Source organism: Podarcis liolepis (assembly GCF_965112155.1).
Source record: "Podarcis liolepis genome assembly, chromosome: 11".
NCBI classification, from domain to species: Eukaryota; Metazoa; Chordata; class Lepidosauria; order Squamata; family Lacertidae; genus Podarcis; species Podarcis liolepis.
The window spans coordinates 35519917-35547108 of NC_139565.1; the positions used below are offsets into that span (position 1 = coordinate 35519917).

The 27192-nt window shown below is 39.1% G+C and overlaps 1 protein-coding gene across 2 annotated transcripts in view; it reads left to right on the forward strand.

Moving 5' to 3' along the window:
• Positions 1-24341, forward strand: part of FCHO2 (FCH and mu domain containing endocytic adaptor 2) — a 63842-nt gene extending 39501 nt beyond the window's left edge. Inside the window, exons 12-26 of one of the 2 annotated variants that reach the window (XM_083465243.1) lie at positions 2280-2334; positions 2970-3148; positions 4703-4714; positions 5591-5615; positions 8061-8103; positions 9715-9809; positions 10855-10961; positions 11063-11192; positions 12757-12868; positions 13837-13992; positions 16062-16194; positions 16695-16894; positions 17491-17555; positions 19608-19772; positions 21367-24341. In XM_083465243.1, the coding sequence (XP_083321369.1) occupies positions 2280-2334; positions 2970-3148; positions 4703-4714; positions 5591-5615; positions 8061-8103; positions 9715-9809; positions 10855-10961; positions 11063-11192; positions 12757-12868; positions 13837-13992; positions 16062-16194; positions 16695-16894; positions 17491-17555; positions 19608-19772; positions 21367-21389 (1500 nt within the window). In that variant the 3' untranslated portion in view covers positions 21390-24341. Of the gene's footprint in view, positions 1-2279; positions 2335-2969; positions 3174-4702; positions 4715-5590; positions 5616-8060; positions 8104-9714; positions 9810-10854; positions 10962-11062; positions 11193-12756; positions 12869-13836; positions 13993-16061; positions 16195-16694; positions 16895-17490; positions 17556-19607; positions 19773-21366 lie in introns of both variants that reach the window. The other variant, XM_083465244.1, reaches the window with a different exon arrangement.
• The last annotated feature ends 2851 nt before the right edge of the window (positions 24342-27192 follow it).

Below are 27192 nucleotides of genomic sequence, written 5' to 3' on the forward strand. Positions count from 1 at the left end.
TATGAATATAGCAACAGTAGAGCACTGTAAACCAGCTGCTCCATATCTATGCTTTTGGACCACCACCTTTTCCACATTTTACGCTTGCATAAAAAGCCAGCTTACCTGCTGCTGCTTTGGTATGGCATCCTTGTTCTTCAGTTTATGTCACAAGCTATCCAGAGTCTTTGTTTAACGGTCTTTGTTGCATTTAGCTATGATAGGTAATGTAATAGCTTTCCAACTTTAACGATATAACTTCAGAAGTTCTTTGGTTGTATAAGAATGTACACATGGCCTCTAGCTATTTGTATTTGTTCGGTTTACTTTGTTGTCAAGTCTCGTTAGGACATTTAACATGGTTAGCTTGAGGTCAAGCATAACAAAAGCTTCGTGATTCTAAACAACTAGTGCTAAGGTATTGAACCGTGTGATGCCACTCTTTCTGTTTTTAAATCATGTTGCTTTATAAAAGCAAAATGTGCAAGTTCTTGAAAGAGAAACTGTCTAAATAATCTGGATGAATATTTTCTGATGCATTTTTTTGGTTTCGATTATGAAGTTGGTATTTGTTGAGAAATTTGTAATCCTAAGAGAGAGAACTTGTTTGCAATGTATAAAAAGCGTAAAATTGCTAATCTTCATGGAAAGGACATAAGAAGCATAATTAACGGGTCTATAATAAAGCTGTCATGTGATTGCCTTACCCATTAAACATTCTGTGTAAACTAATGTCAGTTGGCATAGCTCTGTCTGTTCTTGACCAAAAATTACTATTACAATGCAGTAGAAGGAACTGCTTTTCACATTGAGGTACTACAAGCAGTAGATTCAAGAGTGATTCTTGCTTCTGCTTTGCTGGGATAATGTGAAGTAGGTACAACTTGCGTCCACATTTTGTTGTTTCTCTGAATCAGAATCAGAATCTGATTGCTTCTCTGAACCTGCCAATGCACCCAGAGTTTATTACATCTGTAAAATTTCAGGGCATTGTGATGGCGCATTGGCATTTTCACTATGAGAGCCTCACATCCAGGGGGTTGGCAACCTGCAGCCCATGGGCCACAAGCAGTCCATGGGGGTCATTTAAATGGCCTACGAGCTGCCCCCCAACCGAGCCGCCCACTCAGCGAGCCCCCCCCCCCATGCTGTGCTAAACCGGCGGAGCAGGGACTCGCTTCCATGGCACTGGAAATCGCATCTGCGCATGTGCAGATGCCAAAAATCGCATCTGTACAGACGCAGGTGCCGGAAATTGAGTCTGCGCATGTGCGATCCGGCCCACAGAGCGATCTCTGCTGGAGTAAACTGGCCCAGGCGAGGTAAACCTTGCCAACCCCTGCTCATATCTGTACATACTCAAACCTAGGCATTGAGAGGCTTTGGGGGTTACAGGTTTTCTTACTCTGTATTAGCTTAATTCCACCCATTCTAAACCCTAAATGAAGTTTTTAAAATGTATTTAAAATTTCCTTCAGAAGGTTGAATAACATGCATAAAAATAGTAAAGCAGTGTAAAATAGCAAATACTATATTACTTCTAAAAGGGGTCAGGGCTTCCTGAATGTCAAGATGAAAGAAAAGTAATTGAAAATGCCAATTGTGCTGCTATCATGTGCACTTAATTGGGAATGAATCCCATAGAGAAGCCATCTGTTCCTGGTGCACACCTTGATTTAGCATTGCTGTTAAGAGCAACATATGAAACTGCCGTAACTGTTCCTGGTAGGTTATAACAAACCAGTGCTGATCTTGCAACAGTGTTGTAGGTTTCTGGCGGCTGGCAATAGTCTATACCAGGTGCAATATTGGAACAATAATCAAAGGCTGCAGTGTAGTTTGTCAAGGTTATGAAAGCAGGAATAATAGGTCATAAATTCTTTCTGGAGCATGTAATTCCTATGCTTGATTGGTCAGCTATCTCTTGTTTTAAGTGTTATAAGGGGGAAATAGCTTCACTAATGTGGTATATTGTATCTAGTTCAGTGGACAGTGTTTTGGACATAGATTTCAAGAGTATCTTTTTTCTTCAGACTCTCTAGCTAGGTTTATCTCGCAGTTTTGATTTCCTAATTGTACAAAATGAACTGTGAATGCTATAAGACTTGTAAAGTACCAAATTATGAGTACTGTAACCTGATTCCTCTGAACTCGTGGCTTGAAGTTCTGATGACATAAGCACTGCTGCTTTCATAAACAGGTTTAAAGATAATCAACAATACATTATGCTTGCTTTGACATCTATTGGAAAATATTTTGATAGTGATGGTCATCTAATAAGTTACCTGTTTTCTTTCCAGAACATTCCGGATGTTGATGATGAAGGTTATAGCATTAAACCAGAAGCTAGTCAGAATATCCTTTTATTGTAATGCTTACTTATGAACCTAGAGCATGAGCCCTGCTGGATCCATGTCAAAGGCCAGTCTAGTCCAGCAGTTTGTTCATGTAGTAGCTAACCAGATGCCTAAGAGATGCTGACAAGCAATATGTGTGCCTGCTTGATAGCATTCTCTTGCTTGTGATCTGAAGCAACTGCTATTCAAAGGCACCCTGTTACTTGATACTGGAGCCATTGTGACTAGTGGCCACTGATAACCTTATCTTCCATAAATTTATCTAATCTCCTGTTAAATCCATCCCAGTTTCCTGTGTATCCCACCATTATGGTTCATTGGATAACCTTGCTTTTTCCACAATCTGCATGCTATCTTGTTTTCTAAACTAGAAAGCCACAAATGTTGTAATCTTTCCTCATAGGATAGTTGCTCCAGCCTCTGTATAATTTTGGTTGCCCTGGTTGTGTACAATCTCTTCACAAAGCTTTATGAATATGTAAAGGACTAATATCAGTGATTTTTGTGGGTCTTAAAAATCCTGTTTAGCAACTTATTAACTTGCTGTTGTTCTGTGTTTGTGTGTATGCATAGAGCAGTGCTATTAGTCATTATGTGATTAACTTCATGACATTCACCTTAACTGCAAATAACATACCAAAGCGAACCACTTCTATTCTTCAAGTGATTCTGACTCTGAAGATGATGAACCAAGGAAGTTCCATGTGGAAATTAAGCCTGTACAGGCAAATAGTAGTTCTCATTATACAATGCCTTCACTGGATGAATTAAAGGAATCAATAGGGAACATCACACTTTCACCAGCTATATCTGTAAGTAAACTGAGCACAATATTTAGTATATCAGGCATAATCGGTAAATAGTACTTTAAAACTGACCATTTTAGCACAAATGTAAAATATCTCAATTGCCTATTTTTAATAAGTTACGTATTTCAAATGATAAAAGGATGAATTTTGGAATGTGGTATACAAGGTCTTTGGAGCAAGAGCAGAGACGCTGCCTGTGTATATATGGAGTTAAGGGAGTACATATGAGGTTAACATAGAGCTACTTTTTTATTAGCAAGAGCCTCATTATTCAGAAACAAACACCCCAGCCCAGTTTTTGAAGCTATATTCTGAACAGATTATGTTATATTCTAATTGTAATCATATATGCTGAAGTCAGATTTTTAGTTTAAAGAGAGTTCTTTGTGCGTGTTAGAATTACAATATTTTTGGCATGGTCCTACCCCATGCCAGTTGGTGCAGGCAAATGCATTTTGTTGAATTCCTATGTTCCATCTTGACTGTCTTTAGAAAAGGGAGAAACGATCAGGTTCCATCCTATAGTGCAACCTGTCACATAACATTATTCGTAACTACAGTTTGCATTTTACATGGATAAATATGTCCCTGGCTAACTCTACAAATTTATCTTCCCCAGACCATATCTGCCTCAGGTGTATGAATCCAACAAATTATTTCATCTGTGCTTTGGCTTTTTCTGTACTGGAGTGTCTGCTGCTATTATGAGATGGAGTCTGTTTCTCAAAAGACTAGGGAGAAGGGTTTAAAACAGTGTATCTCTAACTTGGGTCCCCAGCTGTTGTTGGCCTACAATTCCCATCATCCTTAGCTAGTGGGACCAATGATCAGGGATGATGGAAGTTGTAGTCCCACAACTGTAGGGAATCAAATTTGAGAAACACTGGTTTAAAATATCTCATTTAAGAACATTTCTATGTAATCCAGTACACATCCATTTTAACTATTTGTGTGTCAAATCTGAGCTTTTTCTAGTTTTTTGTGTTGTTCCCTTTGTGAAAAGGTCCTTCTAGGTCAGGGGTTGTCAACCTGGTCCCTTCTGCCCACCAGTGGGCGTTTCAGGTTTCTAGGTGGGCGGTAGAGGGTTCTACGGCATAAGCTGAATCCTCCTTCCATTGAGCACTGGTGGGCAGTAGGGAAAATTTACCATCAAGAAAGATGCATTGGTGGGCAGTAGGTATAAAAAGGTTGACTACCCCTGTTCTAGATCAACAGCATGGCTACTGGATGGGCCCTCATCAGAGGGCCAGAAGTTAGCACACACACCCAGCTCTAGATAAAGATGGATACAAATATACAACTAGTGACTCAGTATTTTAGTATTTGAGATCTCCAATAAACAGTTGGTACCATTCAGACCACACCATCAGAATTCTTGCCTTTTTCTTTAAAATGTTAAAATAATCTTTTACACTTGGGCTTTTTTATTACATTAACGTTATGGCTTGATGCTTCAAGATTCAAAGTTGTGAGGAGGGGAATAAAGTAGTACATTTAACTTGCACCAAATCGTATGTAATTATGTTTTCCCTATTTTATTTTGTATGCTGACATCAGAGACATAGTCCTGTAAGTATTAAATTATATTTACCATAGTTTACCTCTAATTAAAACTTAGTCGTGTGGGCTGGTGATTGTTTTGAGTGTGTGCATACGTGTGTTTCATGGTGGTGAACTTCAAGCTTGCTTTTTTGCTGCACTTCCAAGACACTTTGAAGCGTTAGAGGCAATTGGCCCCTGACCTTATACTGTGTGAGGTCAGGGGCAAGGGGACAAGTGGCTGCCTCTTGTGGAGCAGTGTGGTCCCCATGACAATCATCTGAATTGGGGAACTATGTGAATTTCATATGAGCAGCTTTTTTAAAAAACAAAAACAAAAAAAACTGCATTTTGCTTCCCTAGCTGCTCTTGATCAGTAATTTATTTTCATATCAGCCCAGCCCAGATTTCTCAGGGTGGCTTCACAATTTGACGCCTAAGCAGAAGCCATTTGAAGCTGCTCCCACATGGCTACTAATGTGCACACAGGTTATTTCAAGAAAATGCAGAGTAGCAGCTGCTTGGCTTTAAAAACATCTGCCAACAGTATTCAGCCTTGGTCATGAAGAAAAAAAGGAAGAGGACCAACTTAAGTGGCATAAAGTATTGGCATGCAATAGAGAGCAGTCATCATGTTGCAGCAGTTTTAGGCAGTCTGCATGGAATGGGATGGCCATATCGTGAAAAGCCACCATTGGTTAATTTTACCACAGATTGCAAACTTAATCTCCAGAAGATCTACCCAATATTTCACTACCTGTCTCTGCCAATTACTTTGCCTGTTAGAGGTACTAAGCCTAATAGCTAGTGGTGGCTTTGGAATTTATCTCCAACTGCCAACTCTTTAGTTTAGGAAAAAAATATTTGTTCACTAAGCGTTGTTCATTTTTGTTATTTTTCATCTAGGCACAAATGAACCGGAATTCATCCAGTAAGTGTGTGTGAACTGCTGACCATCATCTGGTTTTTCTTATGTTTATATTTGACTTTAACTTCCTGTTCATGAAATCATGCCTGTATAAATTGTTTCTTGTAAATGGAAAGTTGTATATGGTGGGATATCAGGGAGTCCTAAATCAAGGTGTTTTTTTCCTGCTGCCATGTTAATAACTTTAATGACAATTCACCCCCCTGCCCTCACCCACAGAATGCAAAAGTCTGCCTACTTTTGGTAATTGTCCGAAACATAGATATATATGTCCATAATAAAATTGATCTATAAAATGACTGTGTGATATTAGATGGTTTTAATGGAACTCTTAAAGAATCTGACAGTAGAAACTGTACTACACATTAAAGCTTAGTGCTTGCATCCTGGCTTTAGAGTCAGGCTTTAGGTTGCAGTCCAACTCCCCTTGGTGCCAGGCTTGCGGAGAGAAAGGATTTGGTGGAGATATTCCTTCAGGCACCCCTGCCAGCCTCTACCCACAGAGTAACTGCTGGCATGGAGCTCTTCATTCCATTTGCTGGATGGGCAGAAGTACTGTGGGATCCCCTGGGGCAGTAGCTCACAGCTCGAAAACAAGGGTGTTCCAAGGTGGGGCTAGCCCATACTGGGATCTGCTTGATCCTTAGCCTCACTGATGTCACTTGATGGCATCTGGCCAATATAGGCTTAGTTGCTGCTCCTTTGCCTTCTCTGCCAGTCAGCACAAGTGATGGAGCTCTGGTGATGGCTCTCTTACTCCACCATGCCCCGCTGCTGCTCAACCAGGATTTGGATTGTCCTGTAAGCTATATCTAATAGCACTTCCAACTTTAAAAAAGGAATAATATATTTGTCCTGTTAATCTTTTCTAAAACCTTATAGGATATGGTAACAGTTTGTACATGCTGTTAAAAGAACTAGCCTTCAGTGGAGAAATGTGTATAAAATATGTGACAAAGCTCTTCTCCTGTGTGCTGGTGGTGCTCAAAGAAGACTTATTTAGCTTGGCCCTAAAAGGAAAAACATTAGAGAGTTGTGATCTCCCAGGTTTTTAGTTTTGGAGCGGGGCATTCAGAATCAGGACTGAAGCCTGAGGAACTACAGGTTAATCCCCCATGCTATTTTCAGCTGTTATTTCCCCATTAGGGCAATCATACAAGTACACTAGTTCCAAAATGGGGTGAGTAGGAGGTAGGGAAGGACACGGGTGGCACTGTGGTCTAAACCACAGAGCCTAGGGCTTGCCGATCAGAAGGTTGGCAGTTTGAATCCCCGCAATGCGGTGAGCTCCCATTGCTCGGTCCCTACTCCTGCTAACCTAGCAGTTCGAAAGCACGTCAAAGTGCAAGTAGATAAATAGGTACCGCTCTGGTGGGAAGGTAAATGGCGTTTCTGTGCGCTGCTCTGGTTCACCAGAAGTGGCTTAGTCATGCTGGCCACATGACCCAGAAGCTGTACGCTGGCTCCCTCAGCCAATAAAGCAAGATGAGCACCACAACCCCAGAGTCGTCCGTGACTGGACCTTAATGGTCAGGGGTCCCTTTACCTTTAGGAGCTAGGGAATCTTTGCAGTTGGCAGGTTGCCACATGACAGAGTGATCTACATGTACCCATATAGAAGTGACTTCCATATAGGAATTTGTCAGGTATTAGTTACTTGAATACTAAAAGTTACTTTGTCAGCACTGTGTACATATGTGCTTAATTGTAAAAACATGTCTCTTTCTAGATTTGCTTAAGGTTTTAAATACCTATTAAATACTTACTGATTTAATACAAGTTATTAACCTTTAACTGCAAAGACAGGCTTGTACCCCAAATTTCCTTTTGAGCATGTTCACAAATCAGGGTTTTCCCACAGGCCTGTTACCAATGCACCTCTGAAAATCTGTTTTTGAGAGCTGGAAGTCTCTTGAGAATGGTGCAGGGGGCTATAGATGGAGAAAAGTTGCAAAAATCAACCGTCTTCTTACATTAGAAGAACAAATTAGAATCCAAGCCATAGTTTGAGAAGAATATTGTAATGCCTGTGTCTTACAGTAAAACCATTTTGAGATCAGCATCTTGCAAAACTCGCTTCCTATTTATTTTTCTATTCATATCCTGTTTTTTTAAATTGGAGTCTTCAAAGAGGCTCTCAACATTTATAAAATGCATTGGAAACATTAAAAACTATACATCTTTAACACCAACAAACTGATTCCGTTTAAGCAGGCACTTGATGTCCTTCCACACCCATGTCCTTCCTGGATTCCTTCTCACACAGCAATTTTTCTTATAAACACTTTTGGCAAAAGCAAAAGTTTCATACTGTGCTGCATTTCCACTTCATGTCAGTGTTTGAGTTGTTTTGTATTGCATCTTTGCCATTTAAAACATTACTTTTATAAAGCTGGCTGATTTTGTTAATTAAATGTCATGGCTTTCAATTATCATAATATCTTTTAGGTGAAGAATTAACAAAATCAAAGCTTTCTGCTTCATCTAATGAGTAAGTTTCACATTAGACATTTATTTTTATTTGAAGAGTCACTGATTATTAGGTTTGAAGGGCTTTCTCCCTGCCCCCCGCCCCCCCAGATTCCTGTGTCCAGTGTTCAGTTCTGATGTGACAGTTTAGGTGTGGGCTGCTTGGGACTCCAAAAGATGAATTTCTGCATTTATTTCTTTATTTATTCATCCTTCACTTTGGCTGCTTACCTGACTCTCCTTTTAATTTGTGCTCATATCATATGATACATAGTATTTCCAGAATAAAACAATTAAGATGAAAGTTTGATAATTACCTGTAGCATAAATACGATGTACATAACTTTGCATCTGAAAATTTATGTATGATCTGCCAGAAGAATATAAATCACTTTCTTGCTGTCATAAGCCAAAATATTTTTGTTATCCATAAGTAAAAAAAAAATTGCCTTATTGTCAACCTAAATTCTACAAGGCCATATTGGAAAAAATAATAGCATGGTTGCAGACCAAGGCCAAAAAGAATCAATTAACTTGCTAGCCATACATGATTCCATCCCCACCCTGAAGTGCTGCTCTTATGCAGTCTTAAAGCTCAATCAGGAACCTTTAGAAGCTGCCATTATATAGGAAGTTCTTCAGTGGAGTGCTAAACAGATTGCTTTGTCAGTGCAAGCTTTTCTGCTTGTCTGAGGGAATTAACTGCCCTCTCCTCTCCCCCATGCATTGTTTCGGGAGTTCTCCTGCCCCTCCTGAGTAAATTTGGGGGTACAGGGGACACGTAGTGGAAGCAGGGGAAAGCCCAATTGTACTAATGGAACTTGGGGGGTGCAGTTAGTTGAATCTGGCCCATACTTATTGTGTGTAAAATGTATTTTGTTCTATTTGAATCAGAAGGTTTTTTTAAGTCAAATAAAACAGATTTGTGACAGAATTTGATTCAGATGCTTACAGAAGGGGTTTCATTCCATCCGCCTTTTCCAAATAAAAAAATATAGTATAGCAAATTTCAATATGTCCTCATTATGCACCATGTTTTTCTTTACTTTTAAAAAAGAATTTAATAATTGTTTGGTCAACAGTTGTTTAATCTTATTTTACAAACACACAAGTTCCCAAAGTGGTTTATGGCACATAAAATAGAAACATCAGTAGCAAAAGTAACATTGGCATGTCAAACAATTGACAGTTTCAGGGACAATGTCTATGATAATTCAATAGACCATTAAACAGTAACCCAGCAGCTCAAAGCAGCTGTAGGAGTTCTGTAGGAGTGCACAGATGTAAAAATAGATTAAAGCTACAGTATTCACCTGACTAAGCTGGTAGTAAACCCCATTGAATTCAGTAGGGCTTATTTATGAGTGGAAATAGTTAGGATTGCATTATTAATTAGCCAAGGTCTCAAAAATGGCAACAATGGATTAAAAGCTATAAGAATGGTAATACTTTATATTGATTTAAAAAAACCACTAGTATTCTCCCTTTCAACATTTGTAAGGGAATAGTTTCTGGTGTGAAATATTTAAGTATGCATTATTATTATTTTAATATGCATATGCAGCTTCAACTGTTAGTTCAGTTCTAAAAACATACCTGGTATGATTTATATTCATTTTATGATGACATATAGGAAGGGGAACAATGACCTCCTGGCATGGGATCCACTCTTTAGGAATTCTGGTGATTCAGCCTCCCTGACTTCAACAATGTCTTCATCTTCATCAGGTAGGTTTATTATTAACAGAGAAAAGCCCATGGAAGTGCCTCTTTTTCCATTGGAAAGCTTTAATGACAAGTGTGCAATGTAAATAGGATTTTCAAACGTAGTCACAGTAATGTCAACTTACATATGATTTCTAAAAAAGAAAATGCTGATGAAGAACACGCAGATCCCACTTACTGAACACAATGTGTTCCCTGGAAAGTATTTGCATAACGAGTCCATGATTTCCATTGATTCCTAGGGGAACATTTCTAATCTGGGATTTTTCTGATCTCACCACTTTTTCAATGATTTTTTTTTAAAATGACTGTAGCCAAACAGAGACAAAGAGAAAAAATGATTTGTCCAATCTTTCCTCCCCTGATTTGTCCAATCTCCTTCTCTCCCTCCCTGCATGGTTTCTGCCTGAAAATGGTTCCAGCTCCCCATCCCTCAAGTACCAGTGATACACACCAGGTCACCCCATTCATTCATGATCAGATCACGGATCAGCCTGGTTTTATTACAGACAGTAATGAAGATGCTGCTTCTTGATTGAGTCTTGCTCTCCCCGCTTCAGCAAAAGGAACTCGAAGCCTCCGGAGCGCAGCAGGAACTCCCTGAAGCCCAGAGAGTGAGAGGGGTCGGTGCGCACCGGCCCCTCTCGCTCTCCAGGCTTCAGTGAAAGCAACGCGAAGCCAAGGAGTGCGGAGGGAGCGCTCCCTCTGCGCTTTGGAGGCTTCGTGTTGCTATCGCTGAAGCCAAGGAGCCTGCATTCGCTCCATAGGATGCACACACATTTCCCCTTAATTATTTTTTTTTGGGGGGGGTGCGTCTTATAGAGTGAAAAATACGGTACTTTCTAGTGCTGCTTTTTAGAGTAGTATTCATACTATTGTTACTACTTGACCACCAATGTTGTGGTCAGTACTGTTGAACTGTTTAGTCCAGTAGTTTCTATGTTTAAATTAGTTTTCTATTCTAATAATTAGTGTACTAGAATATTTTATTGCTTTTCGTAAATGTAAATTTTATAGAAATACATTAATCTTTACTATTGCCTTCCAGCAAGACCAACTACCCCTCTTTCTGTGGGTACCTTAGTGCCTCCTCCAAGACCAGCTTCTAGACCAAAGTTGACTGCTGCAGGGAAACTCAGTGGAATTAACGAAATTGTAAGAGCAATGCAACTTGCCTTAAGTTATATTTATCTCTCAGTGTAGCTTTTCCCACTTAACTTTTGTATGTATTCATGCTTTTGCATTTTGTTTTCAAGCCAAGGCCATTCAGCCCTCCTTTGACCTCCAATTCCAGCCCACCTCCTTCAGCTCCTTTGGCACGTGCAGAGAGTTCCTCCTCAATATCATCTTCTGCTTCATTAAGTGCAGCAAATACACCTACAGTTGGTAAGGAAGTCTATCAGTGATTCCCTGTGTAGTATCTAATTCTAAAACTTTATTAGCCTTTGAAAAATGGATATAAAAACTATTTATAAATCCTTTATATGAGATGTGAAAGAATTTGTTTAGGAATAAAGGAGCTACTCCAAAAAGGGTCTCTTCACCAGGCGCGCACACACACACACACACACACACACCACACATTGCAAACATGCAATGACAGGATTCATTTAAACAGGATTTTAGACTTTAAACATAGGTGATCTATATGTTTCTACAAGTGGGATATCTGCATGACAAAGCCTATGAGGTACTGATAAGTTTATTTTTTGAGAGAATACTTATTTTCATAGGTGAAGTTTTTCTCCCTCTGTGAAAAAGCCTTTTTAAAATAGCTAATTATTAAATTGGTTGTCTGGTGTTGTTCATGATAACAAGCAATTATCCAAACAGATTTTTCTGGATTGATTTTCAAAGCCATTTAAGATGCAGCATTTGACAAATTTGGCTTTGCTCTCTTAAAAATCATTGTATCAGCTGAATGGAAAGCATTTTTAATGTGTTCACTAGCAGTATGTAGAATGTTCAGCTGTTGTCTGGGGGTCATGTTAGCTGTCTTATAACTTCTGCCTCTTGCTTCAGGCCAAGAGAAAGGAACTTATGCAGCTTCCTTCCTTCCTTCTTTCCCTCCTGTTGGTTGGTTATAAGCCGCTTTGGGTTGCCTTTGGCAAGATTTAATTTAATAATAATAATAATAATAATAATAATAATAGTTACCCAAATTATTTCTGTAATGTGTTATTTTAAATAAATTCCTTCTTATTTTTCATCACCATCTTCCTAGGTAATCCTTTTTAAAGTTACAAAACATACAGAATTACTTGGCATTTATTCTGTTTTATACGTTATTGTAAGAAACGTTCAAAAATAAAGCTGTATTCACAGTGTGGGGATTCCAATGCCCAGCTGGCTTTGCCCCCTGCTGTGCTTGTGCCAGGCCTGTCAGCATATGGGCCCTGGGTACATGGTCTCTAGCCCTCAAAGCCATCTGTGTGAGGGAAGAGTGTTCTGCAGATTGGGCCTACAGAGCCTTATTTCCAAGGAGCAAAGAGGGCCAGTAGGTGTTGTTTCAGTCTTCCACTACACATAGATATTATGTCACCTGCATTACTCTGAAACATTTTGTTGCTGTAGAACTACATGGTTTCTTGTTCTTTCCAAAGTGGAAAAAAATGATGTGATTATCTTACTTTAAAGTGGGCAAGGAAAAGTTACTTTTCTGCAGTCATTATAGAGGAAATGGAAATAATTGACATTAACTGGTGGAGTCCTTTGTTAAATATAGACTTGTTATCTATATTAAATTGTTGATGTGATGCATGTATGCACAGGTATTTTCTTCCAAAAATCCTAGTGCAATATCTTAAAATCTGCATCATCTAATATTTGTACTTTAGTATTAAGTCTTACATTAATAATTAATGTCTTTTGAAATTCATAGCTGAAGTAATCCATCTTTGAAGTTGCTAACATGATAGGAAATGACATCAATAAACTCTATGCATTCTAGGTATTTCACGTGGCCCTAGCCCTGTCAGCCTTGGAAACCAGGACACTTTGCCTGTTGCAGTGGCCCTTACTGAGTCTGTTAATGCCTACTTCAAAGGAGCAGATCCCACAAAGTTAGTGAAACATTTGTTTTGAATTTTATATCTTGCATTAAAAAAACAGATTAAGGTTTTTGTTTTGTTTTTTGCTTTGGAAAAAATAATGGAACTTCAGAAATGAAATTCTAATGTATATTGTCCAGTGTCTATTTGGATAAATACACTGCTGATGAAAGTATGGATTATGTTGTTAGATAACTATTGAATGTCATTCAATACCTGCATCAGACTTGGTTTTCATTTTTATTTATGAATGATTCTTAGGGTAATATTAAGCTGTGACTTCCAACTTGTACATCAGACTTCTGCTTATGCAAACAGGTCTCCCTTTTGTCTCCTTCCCTCTGTAGCCCCAAAAAATTGCTCCATAAGGTTGGGGGACCTTCTGGAGTAGCTGGGGAATAGATGAGGAGACAGGTAGCTCCCAAGAGGAGATGAAAAGTATCACATCTACTGGTGTGGCATTGGATCTCGCTGTTCGTGGGAACAAAGTCTACCCAGTACCATATTTATATACCACTTTTCTACATAAAAAGGCATAAAAGCTAACAATGTATAAGAGCACACAAGAAGCCATTTCAGAGCCTAGATATAGCATTTATTACCTGTTTCTGAAAGGCAACAAGTTAGGCAAGTTGTCCTCTTGAGGGAGGGAATTTTACAGTTCTGGAGCTATCACAGAGAAAGCCCAGCTCCCAACTGGAGATGGTCTAGCATCCAAAAAAGACCTCAAGCAATATTTCACTGGTTGACCATAATGGGAGTCATGAGGCATTCCAAAGGTACTCAGAAAACTTTCTGCTGAAATCTCTCCTAGTTCTAAAATTGCATTATAAATGAGCAATCTTAGTAAATTTGTATGTTAACTAATACTTTTTTCCAGTTAGATTGTTATAACAACAGACATGTTTTTACTAAATGTAGCATGCATTCTATAGTTTCTTGTGAAAGTAATGCTTGTAATTTTACATCTTTTTTTTTAGATGTATTGTGAAAATCACTGGTGATATGACAGTCTCATTCCCAAGTGGAATTATTAAAGTCTTCACCAGCAATCCATCTCCAGCTGTGCTCTGCTTCAGGGTAAAAAACACAAGCAAACTAGAGCAGGTTCTTCCAAATGCACAACTTGTATACAGGTTTTGTATTTTTTTATCTAATAGTAAACTATCTAATCTATAAATGTGCTTTGTTGCATTATTACCTTTTTATACATTCTCTCATGCTGAAACCCTGTTCACCCTGCAAATATGCTTTGGTAAATTGCATTGTATATTTTATGCTTGTCGTCTTTTTCAACATCTGCATTCCAATTCTAGTGTTACTTTTAGAGATTTAATAAACTTGCAAGTTTCCATTAGAGCTCACTTAGAACAAATTACTGAAATAACCTAATTTCAAACCATAAACATTTTTCGTAGTACCATGATTCACAGCTCCTTAAAAAGCTCCCCCACCCCCTGCCAGGTTCACCACACAGAGTCCACATTGCATGCACACACAAGACATAGAAACAATTCCCAGAGGGGTAATTCATAGAGCAGTAGTGGGTCCATGGTGTATGAGAACTGGATGAATGCTAAATAAATGGTGGTGTTAAAGAAATGCATAGCGGCAGTGTTAATTAACCATAACGTCCACAGCTGTAGTGCACTATTTCATGGGTAACAGGGATGTCTTCCCACCTCCTAACTATGCTGGTATTCATTACCCCATGAAGCTAGTTGCATTTCCTCATATGGTTTGATATTACAAACAGATTACATAGTATGCTTCATTTCCTCAAGGCAAGCATCTAATGCTTTTTGTGATTTATTTTATTTTATTTACATTATTTTTCAAAACATACTAAGCTCCTTCATTTGAGGAAGGATTTAATCCAGTTTTGAAACATGTGTTAGAGAATAGTTCAGACATCACTCATCACATCAAACTGGAAAACTAAAATTGTATCACCTGTAAATGTTTAGGTACAATTTTAACTTGTTGATTTGTGCCTGTGTGCCATCATAAGGATATGTGTCATGAGTCCCCATAGGTGTTTGGCTTGCAGGTTGAAAGTATGGCAATACATTCTCTTATCAGAATTCTTTGATTCCCAGGCATTATGGAAATATGAGGGTCACTCTGCAATTTACTAGCTTTCTGCAGGCTCAGGATATGCCATATATCTTCAGGATTGCTTTTTAAACAATTGGCCGTACACAACACACTAGAGTACCTCATTCATTCCTAAGAAACTACAGCCTTCATTTTGGGTTTACATATGGATTACACTGGTCTCTTAATCGCAGTCACCTAATTATGTTCTGAGCCAATGAAACAAAAGTTGATTTCTTTACTCAGTACAGAACGTGTTCACTGTGGGCAGCTGCTCAAGCTGGACAGAAACTGCTATGTAATAGACACATATGAGAGTGATTAAGGCTACGGTCTTAGACCAGCTGTCTCTCTTACTGGACAACATGAATTTTCCCCAGGATATGCTGTTTGTGTGTTTAAAATGACCATGCTAAATTCATCCTGGGCTGCTCCTGTCTGTGTGTTACAGTGGAAGTAGACTTCCAGCTACTTCATATAGCACCCACTGTGTAAAAATGCAAAACTGAGTATAAAATTGTACACGTGGTATATTGCAGTGTATTGCAACATTTTTACCATCATACTTTATTCATTTACTTACATACTGCTTTTTATTTATACATCATAAAGCAGTTCACAATATGCATAAAACCATTAAAATAAAGAAATAACAGTTGAACTTTCCAGATAGTCATATAATTTCAGCAACTGCAGAAGCCAAAGAATTTACATATAGGGTGCTGAGGCAGAGAATGTGTGAAATGCCAAGTCCTTCTAGTTATATATGGGCAGAGGGGAAGTGAAACCAGAAACTTTCGAGTTGTAATTTAGCCTCTCTGCTACAGCTAAACATCCAGAGCAGAGACAAAGTCACTGTTCTGCAAATATGCAAGAGTTCATTTAGTTTTAATTGGTGGGTTCCATAGCAGCTCCCATTGGTCTGTGTGATCTTCTGCAAAGGTATAAAACAGTTCTTCTGTGTGTGCTGCGGGCCCTTTGGATCCAACCCCCATCCATAGAAGTAGTTTTAAAAGATGGTTAAAAACTTTGTATTCCTTCTTTTGCAAAACATTTCCAATATGTAAGAAATCTAAAACCTGTGTTTTCACCAACTTTTTGTGCACAGTGATCCATCACAAAGCGATTCCAATGTAAGAGATTTTTGGATGGACATGCAAGCTGTTACAGTCTACCTCAAGAAGCTATCGGAACAGAATCCTTCAGCTTCTTACTATAATGTAGATGTTCTAAAATATCAGGTAACTTTTTATTTTTTACTTTACTTACACCACACTAGCTTGGCCTTGCATCTGACTGCAAAAAAGCAATTGACTCTTCCCTTGATTAATTTGTTCAGACTGGTTTTTTCCACAATATTTATAGAAACATTCTGGTATTTTCTTTTTAAGGCTCATATATGATAACCTAATACTTCTGATCTTGGCTGTTGTCCTAGCTGCAACATGCTGTTTGTTGCCTTTTTTGCCCAGATGGGTTCAAAGATCAGGACGAATATTTTGCAGTACTGAAAGACACATCTTGGACCCAAGAGTTCATAACTTCAGTCTGTGCCTTTATCATCTAAAAGTATTTCCTGGCAATGTAGCCATTTTCAGGACTTTTTATAGTAATGTGGTTAATTTATACATATTAAGTGTAAAGTTTCTGATTAAGTATATTTTGCAGAACGCAGCACAAAATTGAAACTTTATAGTTTTCATTATTGGACCTAAAAGTCATTATTTGATTATTTTCAAAGGTATCTTCAAATGGCATCCAATCTACACCTCTGAATCTTGCTACATACTGGAAGTGCAATAGTAACACTACTGATGTAAGAGTCGATTACAAATACAACCCGGCCTCTATGGCAGTGCCAGCTATGCTTTCTAATATACAGGTCATGGTACCAGTTGATGGAGGTGTAATGAATATGCAGTCACTTCCTCCAGCAAAATGGTAATTTTTTTAAAAAATATTATTATTATTTTACTGCTGATACTACATGGAATTCATTCCACTATGCTGCTGCTGTTTTACATCTGAAACATTGTGAAAAGCAATCCTTTTATTTTTAAATTTTTCACACCATGGTACTGATATTAGGGGTGCTGTACGTCTCCTGAAAGATAATATACAGAAAACTAGGTTTTCTGCTTTAGTACAAACCTTCAACAAAACAATGACTTTTCCAAGATATTTTAGACTACAACGTTAATTTCCTTGTTCTGCCCAGCATCTAGCATATTCTTGTTAAGTAAAAAGAAAAAATTAAAGTTAATGAAAATATTAAAATATTTATTTAAGCAATATATATCCTGCTACGATTGTCTCCTATCAGTCTACAGGCATACAATACAAAAAAAAAGTACAAATCAATTTAAACTATAAAATCAAACTTCAATTAAAGTGCCTGCTGGAATTAAAAGAGAAGTCTTCAATAGGCACTGAACTTTCAAAAGTAAGCCAGCCTGTATGATCTTTACCTGGAAGGGAGTTCTATAAAAATTTGCCATTAGGCTGCAGTCCAATAACCAGACGTTACTTCTTAACAGGAATTCAGAGCAGATGAAAGCTTTATGGAAATTATCTAGTATTTCAGAAAAATCAGAAAATGGAGGTAAGAAAGTATTTTTAAAAAATTAAAGTTAACCAGTATATATTTCTTGTTTATCTTCTATTTCAAATTTAACAAGTAAGCAGTGGGAAACTGATGCACACTTAATGGTGTGTCTGGTATATAGATAATATTATACATTTTCCACATTTTTATATGTATTATATATTTATATCAGTGTATTTACATGTCTTCGGGGGGACCCTTTCAGGTGGAAAAAGATGCCTACTAATGTATTTCTGGGTGGCGTTGTGGTCCAAACCACTGAGCCTCTTGGGCTTTCCGATCAGAAGGTTGGCGGTTTGAATCCCCGTGACGGGGTGAGCTCCTGTTGCTCGGTCCCAGCTCCTGCCAACCTAACAGTTCGAAAGCACGTCAAAGTGCAAGTGGATAAATAGGTGCCGCTTCGGCGGGAAGGGAAACAGCGTTTCCGTGCGCTGCTCTGGTTCCCCAAAAGCGGCTTAGTCATGCTGGCCACATGACTCGGAAAGCTGTCTGTGGACAAATGCCAGCTCCCTCAGCCTATAGAGTGAGATGAGCGCCGCAACCCCAGAGCAGTCCGCGACTGGACTTAACGGTCAGGGGTCCCTTTACCTTTTAATGTATTTCTAGGTCTCTTTTGTTCGAAGGCACTTTTATGATTTACCTTACCTTCAAAAATAAATTCAACTACCGTATTTTTCGCCCCATAGGACGCACCGGCCCATAGGATGCACCAAGTTTTTTTGGGGGGAAATAAAGAAAAAAAATTTATTCCCCCCCCCCAGGCGCTTGTGGGGTCGGCAGCGGGGAGAAGCGCTCATCTCCCCGCCACCCGCCTGCAGACCAGGTCTGGGGACAGTGGGAAGACGCGCTGCGCCTCCCAGCTGTCCCCGGAGCTTGCAGGGCAGGCGGCAGGGAGAAGCGCTCTTCTCCCCGCCGCCCGCCTGCAGACCAGGTCCGGGGACAGCGGGAAGACGCGCTGCGCCTCCCAGCTGTCCCCGGAGCTTGCAGGGCTGGCAGCGGGGAGAAGCGCTCTTCTCCCCGCCGCCCGCCTGCAGACCAGGTCCGGGGACAGCGGGAAGACGCGCTGCGCCTCCCAGCTGTCCCCGGAGCTTGTGGGGCCGGCAGCGGGGAGAAGCGCTCTTCTCCCCGCCGCCCGCCTGCAGAGCAGGTCTGGGGACAGCGGGAAGACGCTGTCCCCGGAGCTTGTGGGGCTGGCGGCGGGGAGAAGCACGCGTCTCCCCGCTGTCAGCCTCCAAACCACATCGGGAGACAGTGGGATGGCGGCGTTCCGCCTCCCCGCTGTCCCCCGACCTTGTGGGGCTGGCGCTGCGGCTCTCCTGAAGCCTGGAGAGCGAGAGGGGTCGGTGCGCACCGAGCTCTCTCGCTTTCCAGGCTTCAGCGAAAGCCTGCATTTGCCCCATAGGACGCACACACATTTCCCCTTCATTTTTGGAGGGGGAAAACTGCGTCCTATAGGGCGAAAAATACGGTATATATTTGCAGTTTTAAAGTTTGCCTTGGATATTATACGCTGTCGCTTTGGTCATCAAAATAGCAATGAGAAATAGTGGTTTTGCCTATTTATCCTAAACTCAATGAAAGGAAACCATGGATAAGTTTAAATGAATGAGTGTGCAACCGCAGGCTGTGAAAATGTGGTCACTTCCTCCTCTAGTCCTTCTACCACACTACCTGGACCTAGGTCAGCTGATCAGTGCAGTCAGTGAGCCCCAAGTGCCAACTGGAAGCTTAAATTCCCAGTTGCTCCTTTGCAGCTGTGTCTTAACCTACCCACATTTGACATCACATTACATCAGGTGTAGAGCAAGTAGATGTGGTTTGAGGGAAATGCCATTGCAAGCCACATTAGAAGTCCTACTGGGCCTAAATAGGTCCATGGACTGGAGGTTCCCCACTGCAGATGTTGACTTTTTATGTGCTGAAATGTACATGCCTGTATTATTGACTTATCAAAGCATCCTCCAAATTATTTCCCATCAAGCTAGATGTTGCATTACAAACCAAGTCCTTAATTATTATTCACTTTGTGTGTGTTTTTCCCCTGAATAGGCTCTGGCTCCCTCAGAGCCAAATTTGAACTTTCAGAAGGACCCAGTAAGCCAGCAACACTTGCAGTGCAATTTATCAGTGAAGGAAGCACACTTTCAGGAGTAGACGTTGAACTAGTAGGCACTGGCTACCGGCTTTCCCTACTCAAGAAGAGATTTGCCACTGGTAAGAAGCATAATCATAATAGGGCATACATTTCTTACTTTTTTAAATCATCAGTGGGATGTGGTTAATGCAGTACCAGTTTGCCCTTGCATGGAAGTCAAACATACCTCCTGAAAGTACACTGTGACTCACTGTGGTTCTGCTACACTCAGAACCATGAGTGCAAAGGGAGAACGTTTTTCTGTAATGTAGTAGACTCAGGAGAGTTTCCCCTGTCAGTCACAGTGCTTTGACACAAATCTCCCCTTCACATTTTACAACATTTACAATGGCAAATACCAGTGTATGTTCTACAAACATATTTGTTGAGGAAAGTGTGTGGAAAAAACCTAAGTTCTGTACTGACTTGACATCTTGGAATATAAGCAACTGAGTGCTCTAACATATACAATTCAAACATTGAAAACAGTGCCACCATTTTTGGCTGGCTGTGTTAGCCAACCAAAAATTATGATTGCCTGTCCCTGTCTCTCCCCTTGTTGACTTGCTCTCTCTCTGCCTTTCCTGTAAGTAAGGCTGGCAAAAGACTTGCTGCTTTGGTTGAAGTTCCAGGTTTAGGGAGAAGAGTGGAACTTGTGTCACCAGAGCACAGGAACCTATTTGCTATGGCCAGTGGAAATGTGGAAGCATACTGTATTTCACTGCATACTAGTCGCCACCATGTAATAGTCACACACCCCTTTTTCGGACCCCAAAATTGGTCCCAGACCATTCCTTGCGAAATAGTTGCAGAGGTAATTCTGAGGCAAGCTGGGAGTAGGCACAGGGGGCTCCTGAGGCAGTGAGGGCCGCAGTCCAGGCCCTCACTGGCTTGCCAGCTAGAGGAGACAAGGCAAGGCAAAGCCAGGCCCGGGCTGCTACTGCCACTAGTGCCGCCACCTTGGACTTGCCAAGAAGGGGAAGCAGCAGGTGGGCAAACGTCTCCACTGCCCATCCACCACCTTCCTCCGCCTCTGCATGAGCAAATAGCCTTGAGAAACCCAGGAAGAAAGAACTCTTAACAATGACTGAAGCCGCCACTTCTCCCAACAGAGCTTCGCGCTGGGAGAAGGCAAAATCCAGCGGAAAGGGTGAAGTCTGTGCCTTTTGCTTTGTATTGCAACAGTGCCCTGTTAAGAGAACCGGAGTCCATATCATATTGTTGCTTCTTAGCGTAATTCACCTCATAATAGACGCACCCCCCTTTTTTTGAAGGGAAAAATTGGCACAAAAAATGTGACCATTACGCGGCAAAATACGGTAATTTAAAACTATAGCCTTAGCTCAGTAATCAGTAAATCATTTATTGTGTTTGACTAAAGCCATTACAAATTCAATTATAGATTCACAAGTCAATTAAAAGCTGTTAAAAGAAATATAGATATACATCAATTTACAATAAGTCAAATTAATGAATCGCCTGCACAGTCTACAGCATTGTCTTTTATATAGCTAGCATATTTTAGCAGCTTTAGCAAATAGGGCTGTTTGTATGTGACAAGTGGATCTTAGTTGTTATCTTTAAATAGAAGAAAATTGTTTGTAAGTAATTAGTATAACTGTTTTTCACTTTATTGAAAAGGTATTAACTACAGAAGCTTTTTCTGTCTTTCAGGTCGATATATGGCAGATTGCTGATGAGCCAGTGTGGGGGGAAATGAGTTCTCTCAATGAATAGAAATTCACTATTTTACTACCTTTCCAACACTATTTTAACATGCATTTATTTTTTAAAAAATGTGTTGCTTAGTTTTTGAGTCTTATATCCAACAAAAATGCACTTTCCAAAATAAGTCATTTAAAACAAACTCTATTTTATTAGCACTGAAGTGAACTCCAACACTATCTGTAGGTGGTCAGCTGATATACTGGGAAACAAGATTACGCAAATGCTTAATACTTATGTAGCCTCAAAGCCAAAATAGCAGTCATTTCTGGTATTTAAAAGGTGTGGTGCTTTGTGATACCAAAAGCAACCACATTATTTTAGCTTTCTATAAATATTACTGAAGTATACTTTTTCCAGTTTCAATATTGCCATTTCATTTAAAAAAGTGGCAAAGTAATTTTTTTTTCATTCTTGTATATTCATGTGCCATATCTGGTTAGAGATACGTATACAAAATAACTTGATTTTCATATACCATATATAATTAAGTGTATATTATTTTATAAAAGATGGTTTTAAAAATGTAAAGTGCAATGTTTTTTTAAAAAAATTGCAACAGACAACAGATATTTACTTCTGCCATTAGTTAACTTTATGGGAGTTGTAATTTTTAATTAATGCTGTAGATTAATTTATTTTTATATGGAATGTGTAACATTTGTGCCTTTTAAAAACTGTGCCTATCAAAATGTCTATATGCCTCTTATTTCTTTTTTTCAATGTGTAGATCTTCCATACAGAAAAGCTGATGTTTTTCTGTGTAATATGTACAACTACATAATTCCCTAAAGCAGGGATTTGGAAGGGAAACTTCAAATAACTCTAAAACAGCCGCTAAAATATTACATTGCTTCCTTGTGGGTTGAATGCAATAAATGCAGCCACTGTAAAGGGAACTGCTTGACTTTTATATATTCACAGAAAAACAACTTGATATCAAAATTCAACTTCAGTATCACCAAAGATGTGTAAAATCCTGAAGGTGTGTTAAATAAGTTTAAAACAATTTATACAAGAATAATTATAGCATTCCCTTTTGCTAACTATAAAGTTTTGAAGTTTCAAGTGCTTTCAAAGGTGACATGAATGTAAATGTAGTAGCTTTAGAGACGTAATATTTTTCAATGTTTATTTTGAGCAGAACAAAAATTGTCATTCATGCTAATTTCAACAAAATTGATAAACTTGGCATTTGAATGTTTGGATTCATCACTTTTTAAACACAGTGGCTCTAAACATCAACAGAAGTGATCTAGTGGGATCATTTTTAGCACAAATTCATACTTTTAAAGCTTGCTATGTATTGTGTTGTTAAGAACTTGTTAAATCCTGAAATAAAAAGTTAAGGGGGTGTGGAATTCTGTGCACTTCTGAATTGCAGTGTCTAGGGGGGAAATAATTAAATATAAAAATGCTTATAAAATCAGTATTGGATTGACCAGTCAGCTTTATATATAAAATGTAGATATATAATGCTCTTAGCCACAAGTTTTGGAGAATGGGAACACACTATAAAGGCTGCAACTAGTGGCAAGTGCACGTGTTACATAGATTTCAAAGGATTTTATATTCAAGCTGAGCCAAGTATCCTGTCTTCCCCTCTCCCCCACTTTAATCTCCTGCAAAAGGAGACAGAATATCAGAGATTTTGGGGAGACAGGAACAAAATTTAGGAACTTCTGGCTGGAGGATGGGCTTGTGTTACAAAGTGGCTGAAGGTTTTTTTTTTCATTTTTAACAAACAGAAAAATAAACCATTTACTGCCATTTCAAGTGGTGTTGCCCTGAGCAGTGTTCCTTTTGAAATTAGAAACAGAATGTCCTGTAAGAATGACACACTGTCATGACATAGTGTTGTTCCCAGCAGCACTCTTGGAAGGAAAAGAGGTGTCTGTCACCACTGGTCAATGATATAGTAGAGTTTCCATGGGGTGTTCTGTCCCTAATTTCAAAGGGAAGGCTGCCAAGCTGCTGAAGGCAACCCAATTGGCTCTTGAACGACAGCAAAGCTTCCCCCCTTAAAAATAAAAATGCCACCTTCTCTTTAACGGTAATCCCACACCACATACCCAATATTCTTTGATTTCACCCATTCTCTGAAGACCAGATTAATCTTGGGTGGGAGTCGTCCCCCACTGCCCTGCCTCCAAAATGCTGAAAAAACTCTGGGCTGAATATTTTAGCCTAGTCATATTTTATACATTCATAACTAAGTGTAGGGTTGCAGTCAAAAGATTTATAGTGAATTAGTTTGCTTTTTAAATGTTTTGATTGTTTTATCAAATCTTAACTGGGATTTCATTGCAGCAATATATATTGGATTTTCATATTTAAAAATGTTAGTCTTTACTGAATTATTACTAGAATTTTTAAACTAAAATTGGCATAAATTGGCATTTCAAAAGGTACAGTCTTTTACCAGAATCTTAATTGTAATCTGCTAATGCAATCAAAACTGCTTGAACAGTTTAATCCTTACTATTGAAATTCAGTTTATTTTGTTTTTCATTATTAATCGTGTATTATTTCTAAATTCGTGCAAAAGCTAAGTTTCAGCACTTTTGATCTAGCCTTAATACCAAGTGTTCTCAAACATACATTCGCAAAGAGTGCAGGTTACAATTCTGAAGCCATACAAGTTTATTAGCATATTTGTAAAGAACTCTAGAAATTGTATAAAACCACAAATATCTGAAAAACTGCATGTAGCAAGCTGGATCTTGCTTCTTTATAAAAGTGATCCGTTTTATAGCTGCCTCTTGAGAGAATTTGTAAACACAACTCTAAAGGGTTTTAGGTTTGTATGAACTGTAAATTAGAGCAATATAAATCTCCTAGAAAAATTGTAAATACATCTGATCTTTCACAAAATGTAAAAAATATTGCACCCCATAATAAACATATAATATATAACTTATAAATTGACTCTGCTGTTTATATGCTATCTCAGGTCAAGGACAGTCTTCTCACATAAAATGTGTTGGTTTTTCAAACAAAGGAAATACTTTTAACATGTTTGTATTTTATTAAAGCATGTGATACAATAGGTTTTTTTCCTTTTCTTTTAAATGATACCTAAATGCTACCTAGCAGCCTCCTATGGGCAGATGGTTTTATTTTTCTGTAGGGGCTCATTGGACAGAAAAACTTCATGGGATCTTTGTACCATTTTTGTTTTTAAAAACTCAAGGGATTTGGCAAAAGGAAGCAACGGGTTTAGAGTAGGTCCTATGCCAAAAGCAGTCTGTCTTTCCACTTAACAGAAAATGGTTTAAATAAAAAAATTCCTTCCAGTAGCACCTTAAAGACCAACTAAGTTAGTTCTTGGTATGAGCTTTCGTGTGCATGCACACTTCTTCAGATACACATGTGTATCTGAAGAAGTGTGCATGCACACGAAAGCTCATACCAAGAACTAACTTAGTTGGTCTTTAAGGTGCTACTGGAAGGAATTTTTTTATTTTGACTATGGCAGACCAACACGGCTACCTATCTACTACCAGAAAATGGTTTGGTTTTCTACTTCCTTTCCTCCCATACAAGAAAGTTGTGGGAATGGAGGGTAAGGTATATGACATAACATTGCACAGTGTATCCTGTATCTGAAAATTCAGGCACAATAGGATGATATGGGTGTGCATTCTTAGATACACACACACACACACATGCACCACACACACACTCTTGCATTTATGCCGCCATTTTCAGGAGGCCAGGTGCTTTGCTAGAACCAAAAAAAGAGGGTGTGTTTGGAAACATAACAAGCAGAGCTACAGTAACTAATCAAAGATCCCATCATTGGTTTTAAATGTGCCCTGATTTTAAAGAAGGCATTCCTCTTCCTTCTCCTAAATGGGTGCCTGCTATTTCCTTCCCCTTCCTGTTAGTAAGGGGAGGAATTAGATGGAAACTTTGTGTGCTTTCACAGGCTAACACCATTACTGGTGCTCACCACTTGGAGAAGTCAGGCAGGAAGAAGGATGATTTATCTGCACCACTGCTATGACATGCCATCATACTGAGTAATTCCCAAAGAGGCAGTAAGACTGCCATTCTGCAGATTTCTTTTGGAGGAAGTTCCATTGAACCAGCAAGACTTATGATTGACTGGATCTAGGAAGCAAGTTCTTTTTCTTCAGAATCCTTGGGCTATGTAGTTTATATACCACTTCACATTTCAAAGAAAATATCTAAACATTTTACAACCTAAGAATATCACCAATAAAAATCTAATGCAAAAATACAGTAAAAAAATATATCCACATTTTAGGGCCACACAGATAACTATTAGATAATATATCCTCTTAAACATCAATATCAGCTGCAACAACTACCATAAGGGCACCGTAACAACCACTGTCACAAATGGACTTTGTTTTGCTTTTCTGCATTACTAGCTTTATTATAAATTATTTTGATTCAAAGTTTGTGACGCCAGAGTTGAAGTACTCTATTAAGTGTCCCAACCTTGTCTTTTAGCTGTGATAGTGTATACAGTATACATTATTTGAGAGCAAGAGCCAACAGGCTTCACTCAAGAATTTCAAAGTCTGTATTTTCTTATCTACATCTATTCCAGTGCCAAATACACTGTTTCTGCAGTTTGTATTCCTGCCATGTTAAAGTGTCAAGTCCTTTCTTTTGTGTCTCTGGTGATAAACCAGAAGTAACCTCACAGAGGCAACATACTTTCACCATCCAGGTTTATTTTAGTTATTCGGTGTTTGCTCAAACAATGGGAACAGTAAAGTGGTACCTCTGGTCACCGACAGAATCCATTCCGGAGGTCCAGTTGGATCCATAGTTTTCCGCAACCTAAAGACCGGTTTTGTGCATGCAAAGCCGATAAAATACTTCCGGGTTTGCTGTGCTTGCATCCTGAAGTTTATGTAACCAGAGGGTTATGTAAACGGAGTTTCGACTGTATTTGCATAGGGTAGGCATATCTCCTTTCATGGCCAGGTCACCTGGCCAGTTAGCTAAACTGTCATCAAAAGAATATGTGGCAGGGCCTGTTTATACAATGTATAAAACTGTGTTTCCAAAGCGGCTTAGAAGTGGAAGACCTGAGCTGGTTAAACTGGGAGCTTATAAACTTTGTGTCTACATAACCTGTATATTTGTTTTTTATACAACAAGGAGCCAATTTTACATGGCAGTAGTTGCTAACCTGAGGTCCTCCAAATCCTCTTGGACTCTAGCTCCCATCAACTCCAGGCAGCATGGCAAAAGGCCAGAAATTATGGGAGCTGTAGTCTAGCAGCATTTGGCGTTCCACAGGTTAGCTATGCCAACTATTCTGGCGTGGCTACCTCCATGAACGTGAGAGTGCAAGTTTCTAATCTAAAATACTTTTTGCGTGAAACATTTTATTTATTTGCTAGAATGAGTTCAACCATACCAGCAAAGTGTTCTGAATTCAGACCTTCCTAGCTTGGTAAAAATCACTTGAAAAACAGGATAACCATTTCATTGAACCCATCATAAATTACTGTAGTAAAAATCCTACACTTGGCTGGATCCTACCACAGTAGCCTGGGTCGATGTACCGCTTCTGAAAATAGCTGCCCATTTGGTTAGGAGTCCTTTGTGATCTCAGTGGCAGCTATACTATCACTACAATGTAAGAATGATCCCTTAGTTGCAAGCTGGCAAATGTAGACCATCTAAATGTACAATTACTGGAGAGTGGACTGCCGTCTTAAGAGAACATCCTTGGACCATGAACTGTTACCACCCAATGACAAATATACCCATCAAGTGAAAGGTGTT